At 43.5% G+C, this 18,020-nt stretch overlaps 1 protein-coding gene and 1 pseudogene across 7 annotated transcripts in view; one reads left to right on the top strand and one right to left on the bottom strand.

Moving 5' to 3' along the window:
• Positions 1 to 18,020, bottom strand: part of GSS (glutathione synthetase) — a 33,944-nt gene that overhangs the window by 11,460 nt on the left and 4,464 nt on the right. For 5 of the 7 annotated variants that reach the window (XR_015720920.1, XM_045806229.2, XM_045806239.2 and 2 more), the window contains 7 exons: positions 13,414 to 13,559; positions 10,667 to 10,742; positions 10,239 to 10,378; positions 9,427 to 9,543; positions 4,762 to 4,842; positions 4,583 to 4,660; positions 1,329 to 1,395 (listed from right to left, as the gene is read on the bottom strand). Coding sequence is in view for 6 of the 7 variants with exons in the window: in XM_045806229.2 (XP_045662185.1) it covers positions 1,329 to 1,395; positions 4,583 to 4,660; positions 4,762 to 4,842; positions 9,427 to 9,543; positions 10,239 to 10,378; positions 10,667 to 10,742; positions 13,414 to 13,559 (705 nt within the window). In the remaining variant the exon portion in view is untranslated. Of the gene's footprint in view, positions 1 to 1,328; positions 1,396 to 4,582; positions 4,661 to 4,761; positions 4,843 to 9,426; positions 9,544 to 10,238; positions 10,379 to 10,666; positions 10,743 to 13,413; positions 13,560 to 17,476; positions 17,504 to 18,020 lie in introns of those variants that run through there. The other 2 variants (XM_045806260.2, XM_045806250.2) reach the window with 2 other exon arrangements.
• On the top strand, positions 1,392 to 2,543 carry LOC123798110 (ubiquitin-conjugating enzyme E2 N pseudogene; annotated as a pseudogene).

The following is an 18,020-nucleotide window of genomic DNA, read 5'->3' as shown; positions in this document are numbered from 1 at the left end:
AAATTCAGAGATGAGCAGGGACTTTCCCTAGGTCACCTAGCAAGTCATTGAGCCTTGCAGATTTAATCTTCATATTCTAAACCTGGTCTGAGTTTCTCAATTCCCTAAAAATGTCCTCCTCCTCATGCACAAATTTCTTTCCCTGTTAGCTCAACCTCTTCTCTTTTTTTAAAGTTTTCTTTGGCCCTTTCCCCCAAGCCGTCTGTCCTGGAGTCTGGATCCATTTCCCCATTGGACAGTTTTTGTTTTCTCTAGTCAGCAACTTCCCCCCACTCCTAATCACTTTCTAGAGGAAAGGACCTTCTACACAGTTTCCACCTCTATGGAGCTGCTCCCTATATAACTGGGCCTTAGGGAGAATCCCATACTCAAAGAATTAGAGATCTGGAAGGAGCTCCCTCAATTTTTGAGTATAGTTTCCTCCGCTTACAGAAATTGAGCCCAGAAAGGGTCTGGAACTTGCCTATGGTCACAGACAAGCAGAGTCAAAGGCTTATAATCCCCAGCATACTGCTCATGGTATCTTCTGACTTATTTCTCTGAAGTGAAAGCAGAGCTTCTTAGCTTCTCCATGCTGTGGATTAGGGGCAGGGGGAGAATAATGATATACTGGAATGCCTCTGGATTCTCTGGACTGAGAATCAGAAAGCCTGGGAATTTGTGGGATCTTTCTTAGGCAAGCCTCTGCATCTCTCCAAACCTTAGTTTCTCTATCTGTATAATGGGGATAATTATACACCATACATGGTGGTTGTAAGGATTAATGAAATAATGGATGTGGAAAGTAATTTTGAAGCTATATGGTATGACAGCAAGATAAAGTGATATCATCATTACTGTCATTAACATGAATGGACAGAAAAACTTTCTGACGTAGATAAAAGAGAAGTAAGAGTTGGCAGGAAGAAAATGGTCAGTGGTACAGTGGAACTGGTTTTCCAACACTGTGTCCAGAAATGTTAAGTTGGGTAGCTTGAAATTGGCCATGATGGGAGTACACCACAGAAATCAGCAAATGCTACAAACTGGGGCTCTCCCCCTGAGAAACATGACTGTTAAACATTTGCCAGGATATCCCTAGAAACAGTACGAATGGTTGAAGCAACATGGATTCCTGAGGATTTAGATTCTAGAAGACAGTGTGTTTGTAGAGAATGAGAGGTAGAAAAAAGCTTACGGGAGAATAGGAGGTTCCACCAGTAATTTCCCTGAGGATCACCGAGGCCAGGGCTCAGGGAAAAACCCAGGTTGTTGTGATGCCTGAGCTGGGTCTCTGAGGAACAATGGTAGGTCTTATGAGGCAGAGAATGGTCTAACAGAATACCAACCTGTGGACTGTACTGACTCGGCATGTAGCCATCCCGGAAGTAAACCACAGCAACTTCCTGGCCATCCCTAGAACACAAGATGGAGAAAGCTGCTGTGTTAAATTATAACTGATATGTTCAGTGGTTCAGTGTATTTTAGGGTACATCAAAATGAGTTTGGCTTCTTTCAAAGTCAGTCTGCACAGGTTGCCCAGACTGGGGTTCACTGGAAGCAATGAAAGTAGCTACCTATACCACCACTTTTTCCACTAAAACATGAAGATATGTAGTAAGGAATGCTTTAGAATATTCCAGATCTAGAGTCATTCTAGGAAGGCCAGAGGGAAACAAGAAGGCAACTAGAATCAAACCAGATAAATAAATTTTGAAAAAGGGCTAAAATTTACTGAGCCTCGGAATCATATTGCCATGCCTAGCAAAACACACTTATACTACTTAAAATAGCTGTAATGGGTATTAAGGAGGGCACATATTGCATGGTGCACTGGGTGTTATATGCAAATAATGAATCATGGAACACTACATCAAAAACTAAGGATATACTGTATGGTGACTAACATAACATAATAAAAAATTATTATTAAAAAAAAAGAAACTAGGCTGAGATTCTTTGAAATGGTAGGTGTGAGGGTCTGCAGATGTAAAATTATGAGTCTAGTCAAGACACAGACTGCCTTGAGTCGAGACCAGAGGCCAAACTCGGGATCTGACAAGATGGCCGGGCTGCCCCGAGGATTATCAAGGAAACCCAGCGTTTGCTGGCAGAACCAGTTCCTGGCATTAAAGCAGAACCAGATGAGAACAATGCCCATAATTTTCATGTGGTCATTGCTGGCCCCCAAGATTCCCCCTTTGAGGGAGGGACTTTTAAACTTGAACTATTCTTACCAGAATACCCGACAGCAGCCCCTAAAGTATGTTTCATGACTAAAATTGATCATCCTAATGTAGATAAGTTGGGAAAAATACGTTTAGATATTTTGAAAGTTCAGTGTTCCCCAGCACTGCAGATCTGCACAGCTCCACTATCAATCCAGGCTTTGTTAAGTGCTCCCAGTCCGGATGATCCATTAGCAAATGATGTAGCAGAGCAGTGGAAGACCACCGAAGCCCAAGCCACTGAGCTAGAGCATGGACTAGGCTATATGCCAGGAATAATATTTAAAAGCGATCTGATCATCAGGTGTGCATCACTTCTCCTGTTCTGCCAAGACTTCTTCCTTTTTTTTTGTTTGCATTTAATGGACACAGTCTTAGAAACACTACAGAATAAAAGCCCAGACACCTTCAGTCCTTTGGTGATTAAATGCAAATTATCTACAATTAAAAGACAAATCTATGTCTTGTCTTGATACATTGCTGTAAAGCATGAGCAGAGACTAGAAGTACCATCTGGATTGTTGTGAAACATTTAAAAGCAGTGGCCCCCTCTGCTTTTATTCATTTCTCCCAACATGGTTTAAGTATAAAGCACTGGGAATGAAGGTAGTTGTCAGGGTTAGCTGCAGGGGTATGAATGTTTTTCTTCCTTCCTTTCTTTCTTTTTTTTTTTTTTAAGGGGGAGAGGTAGTTTTATTTTCATTTTATGGGCTCCTTTCCCCCTTTTTATGGTGATCTAATTGCATTGGTTAGAAGCAGCTAACCAGTTCTTTAGCATATGCTCTCTAGCCAAGTCCAACTTTATTTAGATGCTGTAGATGGACAAGCTTGACTGTCAGAACCAATATGGGAAAATTAAACAAACATCACAGCCCTCACTAATAACTTTGTGACTTTGCTGTCAAGTGTAGAATTCCTCCTTCAAGAAAAAGCTTCTGACTATTTTGTATGGCTTGTCTGGAAACTTCTGTAAATCTTACATTTTAGTAAAACAAATTTTGTTATTCTTTTTTTTTTTTTTAAGATTTTATTTATTTATTCGACAGAGATAGAGACAGCCAGCAAGAGAGGGAACACAAGCAGGGGGAGTGGGAGAGGAAGAAGCAGGCTCATAGCGGAGGAGCCTGATGTGGGGCTCGATCCCAGAACGCCGGGATCACGCCCTGAGCCGAAGGCAGACGCTCAACCGCTGTGCCACCCAGGCGCCCCCAAATTTTGTTATTCTAAAAAAAAAAAGACACAGACTGTCTTTTTAAATTTCTTCCCCTTTGATTTATTTGATATTGTCTGATATATCTGGAAAGTAAATTAATGACTTTGTTATAAAAGCACATTTTGAAAATAGTAAGTGGTATTGTGAAATTCGTGGAGGTTCTTAATTTTAATCACAAATTAAAAAAAGAAACCTATAGGGGCGCCTGGGTGGCACAGCGGTTAAAGCGTCTGCCTTCGGCTCAGGGTGTGATCCCGGCGTTCCGGGATCGAGCCCCACGTCAGGCTCCTCCTCTATGAGCCTGCTTCTTCCTCTCCCACTCCCCCTACTTGTGTTCTCTCTCGCTGGCTGTCTCTATCTCTGTCAAATAAATAAATAAAAATATTTAAAAAAAAAAAAAAAAAAGAAACCTATAAAGTTCCAGGTCTAAATATGTGTGTTGCAAGCAATGCTACCCAACTAAGTGATACTAAAGTCACTTGGTGGAATCTCCCCTGGAGGGAAGCACAGGGCCTGGCTTGGAACACAAATCCAGGCCCCTTGACGTCTTGCCTGGGCTCAGAGAGCAGCTCTCAGATCAATCACAGAATGAACGAGCTATTGCTCTTCCTCCCTGACTACCCAGCCCAACTGCCCTGGCCTCACTTGACCAGCTACCAAGAGGGGCAAGAAAACTTTGAGGAGCCCAGGGGCATATGAAAACTAAGGTTGTTTTATTTTTTAAAAGATTTTATTTATTTATTTATTTGAGAGAGAAAGAGATAGCAAGAGAGAGCATAAGCAAGGTGGGGGGAGGGAGAAGCAGGCTCCCCCCTGAGCAGGGAGCCCGATGTGGGGCTTGACCCCAGGACACTGAGTTCATGACCGAGCCGAAGGCAGACGCTTAACTGACTGAGCCACCCAGGCGCTCCAACCAACGTTATTTTAAGAAGGCCCTTATCAAGAATGTCAATAGCTCTGATACAACCCTTTAGAAGCAGAACATGACCAGTCTTCTGAAAATTTCCTGAGATGATGGGGTATTTTGCCCCTAAAATTCAGAGGAGGAAGTAAGCTATCACATCTCCCAGAAGAAAGGATTACTGGAGGAAATGGTTGGCAGGATGAGTTTCCTAAGGCAGCCCTCTAACAGATCCTTGGGGAATGCTCCCTGAACACTTACATAAACAGCCTTCGGTCTTGGTCCAGAGACGCCTTTTCAGAGACATCTTCAAACCTTCGACGGATTACATGGATATTCCTGGAAAAGATGGGCAAAGGTCAGAAGGAATGGATGCTCTGGTCTGAATGGATCCTCACAATCCTGGGGCCATATATGGAGGTCTCCCCTCCTTTACCTACCTGGCTAGTAGCTCATTCTCTATAGCACGCTGGTCGAATATGTTCCTTTCCTTCTCTTGAGCAATCAGTAGCACCAGAGCGCTGGGGAAACAGCAAACACAGTTGGCAGAAGTGGCTACAAAGCTTGTCCTCCCTCCATCCCACCCCTTTCAGGAATGAGAATAAGAACACAGCTTCCCTGAAAGAGCAGATATTCTCTCAAATCAGGAGGATCTCAGGCGATACCTGAGGCTACAATACATTATTTCCTGAAACTAGGAACCCTGACAAAATGGAGATGTCTCTGCTCCTTCTTCAGTGGGTAGATGAAATATTGTAATGATGTTAATTCTCTGTGCAAACTAAAATTTAGGTTTAAATCATCTCAAAAACCCAAGAGGACATTTTTTAAGAACTTAAAAATAATTATTTTAAAATCTTTCTGGAAAAATAAACAGGGGAAAGTATGGAAGAATATTTTATAGAAGAATAATGTTGTAAGTTGGAGGCTAATGACCCTATTACTAGATTATAAAGCATAGAATGTGGTTCTTTGTGTGGTTCTTGCATGATACATTAGAATAGCTCAGTGGAATCTTACAGAACCCTACAGAGCCAACTATAAATAAAGCATTGTCTCTTGGGGCCTCCCAACATTTCTGTGATGTACATAGGGACACATTTGGTTCCACAGTATTAGTGGGATCACTGAGGCTTCCCTGACCTCTTCCTTTTTGCTAACCACATACTTCCTAAAGAAGCAGGAGCTCAAGGACTCAGGGGGAAGCTAATGCCAAGAAAACTATTTGGCTACCAATCAGGCTATTTTTAGTTATCAAAGACAGGTCCAATCTCCTACGAGATGATTTTGAGGGGCAATACTCAGCAGTAATAGAGTACTAAACTCCAGTTTTGCTGTGTGCCCATGGATTCTTACTGGGACTCTAGGATGGCTAGATTTTGGCCTAGCAATCTAAGCGTGGATTCCTTCCTCCTGTACTTGGCCTCTGGTCTGTTTGTCTCTGTTTTTCCCTACCTCAGCTGAGCCTCCTGGATTACCTTCTGCATGACTCCTTTCCACTTAGCTGAAATTCAGGTCCCAGTATGCCTCCTCTCCTGGCTTGCCTGAAATCTCTTAAGGTCAGACATGACATTGAGCTGAGTCTTGGCTTTGAGTTGGGTATCTGAGAGACAAGCTAGAAATGGTGCTCTCATAAGCCTTCCTCTCCTGAGAGAGTCCCAAGGGCCAATGGCCTTGCTTTTCATATTGTAGCCTGATTTGCTCTGCTCATGGGTGGGAAGGTGGCACCTGGCCCAGGCTGGCCCACCTCCAAGAAGACGCGGAGGAGGGAGGCTGGAGGCTGTAGGTTAAAGTGGAACTGCATTCCCTGGTTAAGTCAGCCTGCCTTATGCCAAATAATCTCAGCCAGACTCAGAAAACATATTCTACTTCCTCCTGCCTTCAGTTCTGAACAGTCTTTTGGGAGTGGGGCTAGGAAAGCTGTCAGCTAAGGAAGGTAAAGTGGCAGTAGTGTGCTGGCTGGCAGTGAGGACTCCTGATCATAGCTCCCAACACTTTACACCAAGAATCCTCCTTTCTTATCCCTACTCACTCTAACCACAGGCACTAATATTTTGAAAGAGTTTGAATAAATTTCCGAATAGGAATCATAAATCATATCCAGACTTCTTTAAAAAAATTCTCAAAAATTATGTGATAACTGATGAAAATTCACCTGCTCTGTAAATGCTTGAGCCTCAGTTTTCCAATCTATACTATTGGGACCATTCCTCTTGGAGGCAGAACAGTGTAGTAGAGAGAAAGCAGGCTTTAGAGGCAGACAGACATGAATTCTAAACTTACTAGCTGTGTGACTTTGGGCAAGCTATTCCACCTCTCCGAGCCCTCAGTTTGCTCTTCTGTAAAATGAAACTAGTACTGCTTAGAAGGTAGCTGCTATTATTACTATTACTAGTACTACTGTTGGAAGAACCACATAATGATCCTCACCAAGATTGGGGTTTGTTTTTTTTTTTTTTTCAAATTTTTGAGTCGTTCAAGTTTTTATTTAAATTCTAGTTAGTTAACATATAGTGTAACATTAGTTTCAGGCATAGAATCTAGTGATTCATCAACACCCAGTGCTCATCACAAGCGCCCTCCTTAATACTCATCACTCATTTAACCCATCCCCCTGCCCACCTCCCCTCCAGTAACCCTCAGTTTGTTCTCTGTAGTTAAAAATCTGTTTTCTGGTTTGCCTCTCTTTTCTTTCCCCCACTATGTTCATCTGTTTTGTTTTCTTAAATTTCACATATGAGTGAAATCGTATGGTATTTGTCTTTCTCCGACTGACTTATTTCGCTTAGCATAATACCCTCTAGTTCCATCCATGTCGTTGCAAACGGCAAGACTTCATTCTTTATTCATTCATCAGTTGATGAACATTTGGGCCCTTTCCATAATTTGGCTATTATTGATAAAGCTGCTATAAACATTGGGGTGCATGTATCCCTTCGAATCAGTATTTTTGTATCCTTTGGGTAAATACCTAGTAGCGCAATTGCTGGATCATAGGGTAGTTCTATTTTTAACTTTTGGAAGAAACTCCATACTATTTTCCAGAGTGGCTGTACCAGTTTTCATTCCCACACATAGTGAAAGAGGGTTCCCCTTTCTCTGCATCCTCGCCAACATCTGTTGTTTCCTGTGTTGTTAATTTTAGCCATTCTGACAGTTATGAGGTGATATCTCATTATTTTTGACTTGTATTTCTCTGATGATGAGTGATATTGAGCATCTTTTCATGTGTCTGCTAGCCATCTGGATGTCTTCTTTGGAAAAATGTCTATTCACAACTTCTGCCCATTTTAACTGGATTATTTGTTTTTTGTGTGTTGAGTTGTGTAAGTTCTTTATATATTTTGGATACTAACCCTTTATCAGATATGTTATTTGTAAGTATCTTCTCCCAATCCACCGCCTGTTTTTTAGTTAATATTGACTGTTTCCTTTGCTGTGCAGAAGCTTTTTATCTTGATGAAGTTCCAATAGTTCATTTTTGCTTTTGCTTCTCTTGCCTCTGGCAACGTGTCTAGTAAGAAGTTGCTACAGCTGAAGTCAAAGAGGTTGCTGCCTGTGTTCTTCTCTCGGATTTTGATGGTTCCTGTCTTTCAGGTCTTTCATCCATTTTGAATTTATTTTTGTGTATGGTGTAAGAAAGTGGTCCAGTTTCATTCTTTTGCATGTTGCTGTCCAATTTTCCCAATACCATTTATTGAAGAGACTTTTCCATTTCTCACCAAGTTTTTTAAAAGCATTTTTCAAAGCCATGATTTCATTTAATTCTCACTCCTACCCTCTTAGGTATTGTTATTATTGTCCCCATTTCACAAATGAGGAAACTGCTTCTCAGAGAAAAGAATGGACTTAGGTGAAGGTCACATGCTGGGTCAGCAGGAGTGCCTATCTGACTTTCAAAATGAGAGAAGCCAGTCCCAGCTCGGGTGCCCACAGCTCCTGTGCACCACAGCCTAGTTCTGGGCACATGAGTCTTTGCACATCATCCACAGCCCGGTAGAAGAAACCCTTTGCAGCATTTGTCCATCAGCAGTTCCCCGGCTGACCCCTTCCTGGCTCGTATCTCCCAAAATACAACTTAGCCAAGAGTTCTACTTGACAAAGTATTCATCTGATGCCTTCTAATTACTCAGAGTCCAAGGTGTCTTGAGTCTTGCGAGTCTAGCAAGCCCAGAGAGGCTCTCTCAGAGGCAATAACATGATTAAGGATGCAGATTCTAGAGGCAGTGGACTCTGGGCTCTACCACCAACTCGCCATTTGACTCTGAACAATTCACTTCACTTCTCTGAACCCCAGTTTCCTCATCTGTAAAATGAGGGAGATGGGTGGTATCTGTCTTGGAGTGTTTGATAGGAGGATCTAATGAGATCCTCCATGTAAAGTGCTTAGCACAAAGTATGGCACTAGAAAGTGCTCATTAAGGGTTAACTATTAAAGCTATGTAAACATTACAAAAACTGTTGGTACAGTGACCCCTCAGTTATCCAGAAGTCACTTACCTGGCATCCTCATACATTACACATGGTTGAGAAATAGGAAAGAAGCAAAAAATGCCTCTAAGCAGTTAAAACAGGCACTACAAAATCCCTAAATCAAAGCTTATGCATTTACTCATCAAAGAGGCTCTCATGCTCATTAGACACTACATAACAACCCAGACCACTTGCTTTCCCAAACCCCAGCAGACCAGAAAGGAGGTCTGGGGACGTGAAGCACATTGACAGCAGTACGAAGTAAGAGCTGACAGCAGAGAAACAGAAAAGCTGTGAAGAAAAGGAACAGGAGCATAAAGCCTAACAGTTGGGGCCATCAGTGCAGGCAAACAGCCGCCCACACCTCTCTAGTCTAGGTAGCTCCTCTGCCTTATGCTACATCAAGATGCAATCACTGACAGATAATGATGACCTCTAACCAACAAGAAAAGATTATAGTCTGCAGCTCTTATTTAAGAAGAAAGCCCCAAAACTCCATGAAAACAATTTTGGCACTGAAAGCTATAAGCTTCTCTTTCCCGAAAAAATCCCTCATTTCCTAATGATGTCAGGCAAAGAAGCAGTTGCTGAGGCTAAAGCAGGATTCTGATGCCACTTTTTCTCCCCCTTACTTGGCTGAGCCGTAGAGCTCCCAGGCTTTGGTGATCCCCAGGGCCAGTCCCTTGCTGGGATTATTGGAGAGGATCTTGGCAGCTTCTTGGGTCTTACTCAGGACATTGAGAACATGTCTGTTGGAAGAGAGATGTTTGTTCAGTAATTGGGTGGATCTGGAAGACCCCTCTGCCTGTGACTCACAGACACTTATAGGAACATCACTTGGAGATTTAGCTGAACACTAAAAAGCATCTTATCATCGTGCTCCTGTAGGATCCCCCTCAGGCTAGAATGTACTGGGCCACCCACACCCTGGCCCCGTGCACGTGCCCAGAGCCCCAAGACCCTGTGTTCCTGCTCTATACCAGCCTCCCACTGGGCTGGAACTCCTTTCCCTGAGCCCCAGGTGCTTGCTGTCTGGAATCCTGCTGCAGACCATCTGGACTCACAGCAACCTGAAGCATCACTGCTGGCTAGAAGTGGCTGCTACCAGGGTCCAGCCTCCCGATGGGAAGTCACTGATCCCTCTCTGCCATGGATCCTGAACTCTTTTCAGGCCTTCAAACTCTTTCTCACCTCAGATACTGTTTCCTCAGCTTGGAATATGAACCTGTACGGACGAGGGGGCAGGACTCGATGAACCACGAGGTCCCCTCTCTCCTCGACATACTAAGACCTAATTACAAGTGGAAACTGCTGCAAGGGGAAACACATGACCCAGGGCCTAAGAAGGCACAGTCAGAATTGGAGATCCCTGCCCCGGCCTGTAATTGTTGGCCTATCAGGCTTTCACCCCACCAGCGTGCCCAGTGTTGCCCAAGGGACCCACCGGTGTACAGCTGGGGTGCGGGAGGCCAGACCCCCAAAGCTGGCAGAGATGGTGTTGATTTCAATCTGTTTCAGGGCTGCGGAGCCATCTGCATTGCGCTGGAACATGTAGTCTGAGCGGTTCAGGCCCAGGAACACAGTCTGTGGGGAAAACCGAAGGCTGAGTATATTTGCCCAGGGGCTGACTGAGGGCCTAGCCATGGAACAAACAGGTAATGTATATTCTACACAGAGATCAGAGTTGCTGGGTAATACTCCAAAAGTCAGTGGAATCATTCTTTTTGTCATCCCCAGATTGGTCATTGATGTCCGAATCCAGTGGGGACCAATGAGAGGCAGAGTCCCCTGAGCGCAGGGTCTGAGCCAAATTCTTCTGGTCAAAAAAGGGAGGGACAGGTCCTGCATTGGGGTGGAGTGGGGAATGGTTACCTGGGCAATGCCCTCTTTCAGGACTTGCTTGTGGATGTCAAAGAGACGAGCGGTAAAGTTGTCCCTCTTGATGGTGCTGGAGGAGGAAACAGAGCATTTTCTAGACTATATGGGACCTTAGTTCCACCGTCATCCATTGTCTCCTGAATCTCGATTTCTACTGACCCAAACCTGAATACCCACATCAACCTGGTAGATAATAATGGTTTAGAACCCAGCTCTAGAGCCAGATGAGCTGGGTTCAAATACCCACTCTACCACTCCCTACTAGGCAGCCTTAGAGAATTATTTCACCTCTCTGTGTCTCAGTTTGCTCATCTGTAAAAGATGAAAATGGAAGATGAAGAGGAAAATTATAGAGTTATGGTGAAGGGTAAATGAGATTTACATGTACAGAACTGAGCCTAGTGTCTGGCCCCGAGAGAAACTATTTTTAGTTTCATAGCATATGATAGAACCATTCCATCTTTGAATAGCTCAGATGGTTGGTTAGCCTTCTGGTCAACCTAACATTAAGTGTGCATAGCTTCTCCTACACTCTGGGCCCTCCAAGGACAAGTCTTCTCCACCTCTTACACAGTAACTCTGAGAGATTAAAAGACAGCAGTTATGTCCTGTGCCCCAAAGATTCTTCTGACACACGCTAAATATCCTATTTTTTTTCTTCGGCCAGTCCTCATATGATGTGACTTCCTCAGGGCAGCCTTCCCTATTTGGATCAGATCCCCTTGCTATGTGCTCTCAGAGAACTATGGACCTCTCCTTTATAGCACAGATTACAGTTATAATTTTCCACTTGACTTCTGTGATGATTAGTGTCATCTCTTACTTGACTATAAATGTGAGGGTAGAGACCGTATCTCTAGCTCATCATCATAGCCCAGTGTGCTGCTGGGACATGTGACATGATGCAAGGAGCCCATCTAGTATGGGTTTTTCTGGAACCTCAGGAAGAGACACCCACTGGTAACCAACACCACACTTGTCTGTCAAGATTCAGGGCAGTCTCTGCATGCCTGCTCCAGCCTGACTCACAGGCTCACCTTGTGACAGGGACCCCACTGAGCCCATGTAGCTCAGGCCTGCCCTCCAGTTCCTCTGTTTCCCAGCCAGCTCTCGCATGGGGCCTTTCCAGCCCTTGGTGAGGACAGCCCCCAGCTGGGCTTTAGTCTCCAGGAAAGTTAAGACACATTTTCCCTTTTCTGAAGAGGTGCTCCCCTTCAAGCCTAGACCCTACGCTCCTATTCTAACACACATGATCCTGGGGCTCTATTCCCTTACAAACTAGGGTTTGCGTGTATTTCAGAGGACAGAGAAACAGGGAATGCAGGGTTGCAGAGATGGACTGCAGGGAAGGTCTCCACATAATGGCATCTTTAGGGCACATGTCATAAATCAGGCTGCTCATAAATCCCACAATCTAGAATCACAGGTAGAAAAGCCAGGCCCACCACAAAAAAGATCTGGGCGGGGAGGTGGTGGTAGGGTTTGTACATTCACAACTCATTGGTTTGTTTTTGTTTTTGTTTTTTTTAACTCATTGGGTTTTTAGCTCTAAGTCAATGGTTTCCAAAACTCTTACCATTAAGATCCCTTCTTATGTTCACCCTCACACCAATGGGCACTTTTTTTTTTTTAAAGAGAGACAGAGCACAAGCAGGGGGTGAATTGCAGAGGGAGAAGGAGAGAGAGAATCACCTTGGGGCTTGATCTCACAACCCTGAGATCAAGACCTGAGCAGAAATCAAGAGTCAGACACTCAACCAACTGAGCCACCCAGGTGCCCCCCAATGTGCACATTTTTAAAAGATTTTGTCTCTGGGGTGCCAGGCTGGCTCAGTTAGTGGAGCATACAACTCTTGGTCTCAGGGCTATGAGTTCGAGCCCCACATGGGATATAGAGATTACTTAAAAATAAAATCTTAAAAACAAAAAAAAAGATTTGTCTGTAATAAAATACTTGTTTTCTTTTGGAAAATTAATCAGACATGCAAGTATGCATGTCTAGTATCTCTCTCTACATATATATATATATATATATATATATATACATACAAGTACACAAATATACATATTTATATTTAATTCTGAAATAAAGAATTTAATTCTAAAATAAAGAATTTAATTCTAAAGTAAAGAAATTTCCCTTGCCTCAGGGTCTGAAGAAGAAAAAAAGGATCACGGGAGAAGAGACAGAGAGGGGTGGATGGAGTGAGCCATTTCAGGGGTTCTATATCCTCATGCCCTGGGTGTGGCCCAGTCTATACCCCATCTCATCCAGAGATAAGGGGCCTGAGGTAACAAGAAAGAGTTGATGCTTAGGAAAAGAAGTAAGAAATCTGACTTTAAACCCAATAATCTTCTCTGTCCTTTGTTTTCTCTAAAACTACACTGACCTTCCCTAATTCCAAATAGATATCTCAGTCTTCAAAGCAGGGGGCCATGGATCAGAGAATCACAGAATGTCAGTGTTGGAAGGGATCTCAGATTTGGGCCAATCTCACCACTTTACAGATGAAGAAACTGAGGCCCAGAGAAAGAAAGGGGACTTTCTTGAGGCCATATACATCAGTGAGAATTAGAGCCAGGATTAGAAGCCAGATCTACTGACTTCTATTCTACTACTTTTTGTTTTCCTGTCCCCCACCCAACCAAGTCAGCTGCCAGAGCAACAACTCATGGCTCCTCTGTCTTCTAGTCCCTTGGTTCCAGCAGTTCCCAGCCCCTAACGCCCCACGACCCAGTACCTGGAGAGCGTCTGCTCCAGGAAGGCGGCATCCTGGCTGACAGCATCCACCAGCATGTTGAAGTCCATTTGCACGGCATAGGCCTGCTCCAGCAGGGCACTGGGGACCAGTGAGGGGAAGAGCGTGAATGGGGCATAGCTTACCACCTGATCGAGGAGAAAGAGCGGGCAGGGGTAGAACACCCGTGAATGGCTTGTCTTCCTGCAAACATAACCCCATGGAAAGTGTGGCCGACATTTACTGAGGACACACAGACTGCAAAATAGCGGTCCCTCTGGGAAGGGAGCGAGCGAATAGGATGACGAAGGGGTATAAAGGGAAGTTTTAGACTCTGTGATATTTCATCTCTTTACATTAAAAAAGAATTAGAAGCAAAACAGCCAAAAACAAAGACAAAAAATAAATAAGAAATCATTGAGCACTTACTACGTGCAAGGCATTGTTCTGAATACCTTACATGGATGGATCATTTATCTCTGTGAGGCACATAGTATTGTTACCTATTCTTAATAAGTAGATAAGGGAATTGAGTCTCAGAGAGATTAAGTTACATATCCAAAATCATATAATGTGCCACGTGTTACACGGCACTGGGATTTGAACCAAGGTGGTTGATAAACAACACACACATTCACACACAGCTCCTAGCCAGTTGATTATCTAAACCCAGGAGCTCACACCCCAGTCCCCTTGTCTTCCGGTTGTGGGAGACGGACAGTTCTGCTGGTAGGGCTGCAGCAGAAGTAAACTCTGGCCCCCAGAGTAGAAGTTAGGAGTGGTTTCCCCCCAGTGTTGGAGATGGTGACTCAGGTTGCCAGGCCTGGAGTTAAGCTTGGACTTTGGCAGAACCGGGAAACCCAAATGCCATCTGGAATGCTATTTCTAGAAGGGGATAATGCCTTCGGAGATTCATAACAACAAATGAACTAGAATTTGGGTAAGAGATGATAAGATGACTTTATGACTTATTTTATGAAGCATTCCTGCGTTTAACCTCTGAGTTAATATCTGTTTGCCATTATGGTAGTACGAGTTTATGGCATTAGAATTTGGCATTCTGTAGGTATTTAAAAATGTTATTTTTAACAGATAATACAAACACATGATACAAAATTCAAAACAGACAGAAGGACACATAGTGAAAAGTATGTCTCACTCCCACTCTGGCCCCAGTGACTCAGTTTTCCCCAGAGGCAAATGGTATACTAGTGTCTTACATGTCCTTTAGACTACATGTATACATACATATTTTCTCTTTTTCTATACACACAGAGGCACATGATACATACATTGTTCTGTCCTTTGTTTTATAAATATTTCAGAGTCATTTCCATATGTTGAAATAAAGAACTCTCATTCTTTTTAATGGCTGCACAGTATTCTGTTCTTTGAATCTAGCTTTCTATTATGAACATTTAGGTGGTTTCCTTCCCCCACCCCTTTATAATCAATGCTTCAATCAATACCCTAGAATATACATTCTAGCTATTTTGTGTGTGAGAAAGTCCATAAATTGTAAATTTAAAAAGTGGAAATATCCGATAATGAGGATAAATCCCTTTAAAATTTTGGTAGATAATTCCCAAATTGCCCTCCTCAGAATCTCAGAAGACAAAACTGAGGAAGGGTATTTGTGAGAGTAAGGTTTTTTCAGCTTGAAGCTTTTACGTGTTAGACTGGGAAGTACTGCAGATTACAGAAGGGGTGATCTTAATACCGAATGCCCGCGTGATGACTATAGGGTATTTCTTTGGCTTTATTTATTTTTAAAAAAAGATTTTATTTAATTTATTTGAGAGAGAGAGAGAGAAAGAGGGAGAGCATGAGCGGGCTGGAGGGGCAGAGGGAGGAGAAGCAGACTCCCCGCTGAGCAGGAAGCCCGACATGGGGCTCGATCCCAGGACCCGAAGATCATGACCTGAGTCAAAGGCAGACACACAACGAACTGAGCCACCCAGGTGCCCCATTTCCTTGGCTTTAAAACTCAGAACTCTGCCTCTTCCAACAAGTCTCATTTGGCCTGAAAAACTAAAATTTTTTCTAATAAGAGTTCCCTCTGGGGTGCCTGGGTGGCTCAGTCCTAAGTGTGCAACTCTAGGGTTTGGGCTCAGGTCATAATCTCAGGGTTGTGAGATCGAGCCCTGCATCAGGCTCATGGAGCCTGCTTAAGATTCTCCCTCTTCCTCTTCCAGCTCTTGTCCCCATGACTCATCATGCCCACTTGAATTTAGGATCAATAGTACACAGCTGCTTTCTGCTGTGTGTAGACCAAAGGCTGAAACACACGGTCTTTTCATTTTTTATAGAGACACAGACACAGAGTAATAGTCTTCTACTACAAGAACAACTGTAGCACATGCATGACGAGAAATACTCAGCTTCAGAGTCGGAGAAACAAAGAGAGTGATGGGAAGAAGACCTCCCATCTCACCTAAAGGGCCAGAACTCCATGTTAGCTCGTCGTTGCCAAGTGGCAAAGTGGGCAGGTTGTCAGGTGCTCTGACTTTTCAAGATAAGCTGGGTATCTAGTTTCGTTTTGTTTGTTTTTTTAATTTCATGGTTAAAAAAAAAAAAACTACTGGCTCTGACTTTCTAAAGACACTCTGATGAAAAAACTGTTGACAGTGCTTGCCTCTGGGGAGGGAAACAGTGGCTGGAAGGAGGAGATTTATTCTACACTGAATACCTTTTAAATTTTGTACCCTGTTCATGTATTTTTTTTTTTTTAATTAACTCCCTAAATCTGCAGGAGCCTACTATTCAGTCTGCACATGGCTAGTTTGTTGTGCTGACCTACAGGATAAAGTTCACATTCCTCTTCCTCCCAGTATCAAAAGCCTCTAGCTTATCTGACTTTGGCCTGTCTTCCGTCCCACGTTCAGGTGCATTCTCTTGAACATTTTTTGCCTTTTCCTAATTTGGGGACTCTGTTATGCTGTTCTTTTTTTTTTTTTTTTATGTTTTTTTTTTTTTTTAAGTAGGTTCCAGGCCCAATGTGGGGCTTGAACTCACGACCCTGAGATCAAGAGTCATGTACCCTACTGACTGAGCCAGCCAGGCACACCTCTGCTATGCTATTCTTTTCCCCTTTATTATTTTTTTTTAAGATTTTATTTATTTGAGAGAGAGCGCACAAGCGCACGAGTGTGAGGGAGGGGCAGAGGGAGAGAGAGAAGCAGGCTCCCCGCTGAGCAGGGAGCCTGATGCAGGGCTCAATCCCAGGACCCTTGGATCATGCCTGGATCGGAAGGCAGATGCCAAACCAACTGAGCCACCCAGGCGCCCCGCCCCCATTTATTTTTAAAGATCTAGTTCAAATACAACTAATGAGTTGCTCCTTTTTCTAGGTATCCCATACAATTTCCTGAGAGAGGCAGTAAAGAATGGAAGCTAGGAGCATGGGCTCAGGAGGCAAACTCTTTAGGTTTGAATTCTGGCTTTGCCAATTACACCAGCATTCTCATGACCTTGGGCCAGGTACTTAACCTCCGTGGGTCTTGGTTTCCTCATCTCTGTTGTGGTGAGACTTCAATGAGTTAGTGATTCCTAAGCATATAGAACAGTGCCACCAGGAAATACTCAATAGATAATAGCTAATGCTGTGTAGCAGGCTCTCTCTGTTTCCTCATAGAACTGACATTACTTAATTTTGTTTGTGGCACATTCTCCAACTAGACCATGTGCTTCAGAGGCCAGGGCCGCTGTGTCCTCAGTGCCTAGAATGGTCTGGCATAGAACAGGCACCTGGTAAAGATCTGGAATTAAATCTCTCTCTTTCACACACACAAATACGCACACACACACACATTCACACATTTCCTGTCTTTTTTTCTCTGAAGTGGGACTCTCATTGAGGACTGTGCCTTTTCTAGGCTCCATTAACTTCCAGAAAGACCAAGTGTTGGACCTTCAGACAATACCTTTTGATTAATAGAACAAAAAATCTTGGAAGGGAAAATGCTCAATCCTGGGTTCGGACAAGCAGTTCCCATAATGTAAGGTTCACAAACCAAGCAATTATATTCCCAAAACCAGAGGCAGACCTTCCACAATATGAGCCTACCTTAGGTGACAGCCATTCTCATTCACTCAGGTCTCAGCAAACATTTACTGAGTCTGGACTCTCCAGCAGGCCCTTAACTAGGTTCTGGGCACAGAGAAAAAAAAAGAATTTGGCTTGGTAAAGAAAGATGGTGGCAGCTGTCTGGTTACTAATATGGACTGTCATAGGGTATAATAGTAAGTAAAAAGAAAAAAGCAAGGCACAAAAGAGCTCGTCTAGGACACTTTTTTGTGTAAAAAGTAGGAAAAAGTTTTGTTATGAGTAAACTATATGAAAGAATAAATAAGAACCTGCCTTCAGGTCAGGAGAACAGGTGGCTAGGAAATGTGGGAGAGAGGATTAAACTGTAAACTCTGCCCTCTGAACCATGAAAATGTCTTACCTAGTCACAAAATAAAGACTTTAGGGGCGCCTGGGTGGCGCATCTGCCTTCGGCTCAGGGCATGATCCCGGCATTCTGGGATCAAGCCCCACATCAGGCTCCTCCACTAGGAGCCTGCTTCTTCCTCTCCCACTCCCCCTGCTTTTGTCCCCTCTCTCGCTG

This window comes from Ursus americanus, chromosome 22 (assembly GCF_024610735.1).
Source record: "Ursus americanus isolate L20-20 chromosome 22, mUrsAme1.1.p, whole genome shotgun sequence".
NCBI classification, from domain to species: Eukaryota; Metazoa; Chordata; class Mammalia; order Carnivora; family Ursidae; genus Ursus; species Ursus americanus.
Note: the sequence above shows the minus strand (reverse complement) of the source record. Positions and strands in the feature narration are given on the sequence as shown.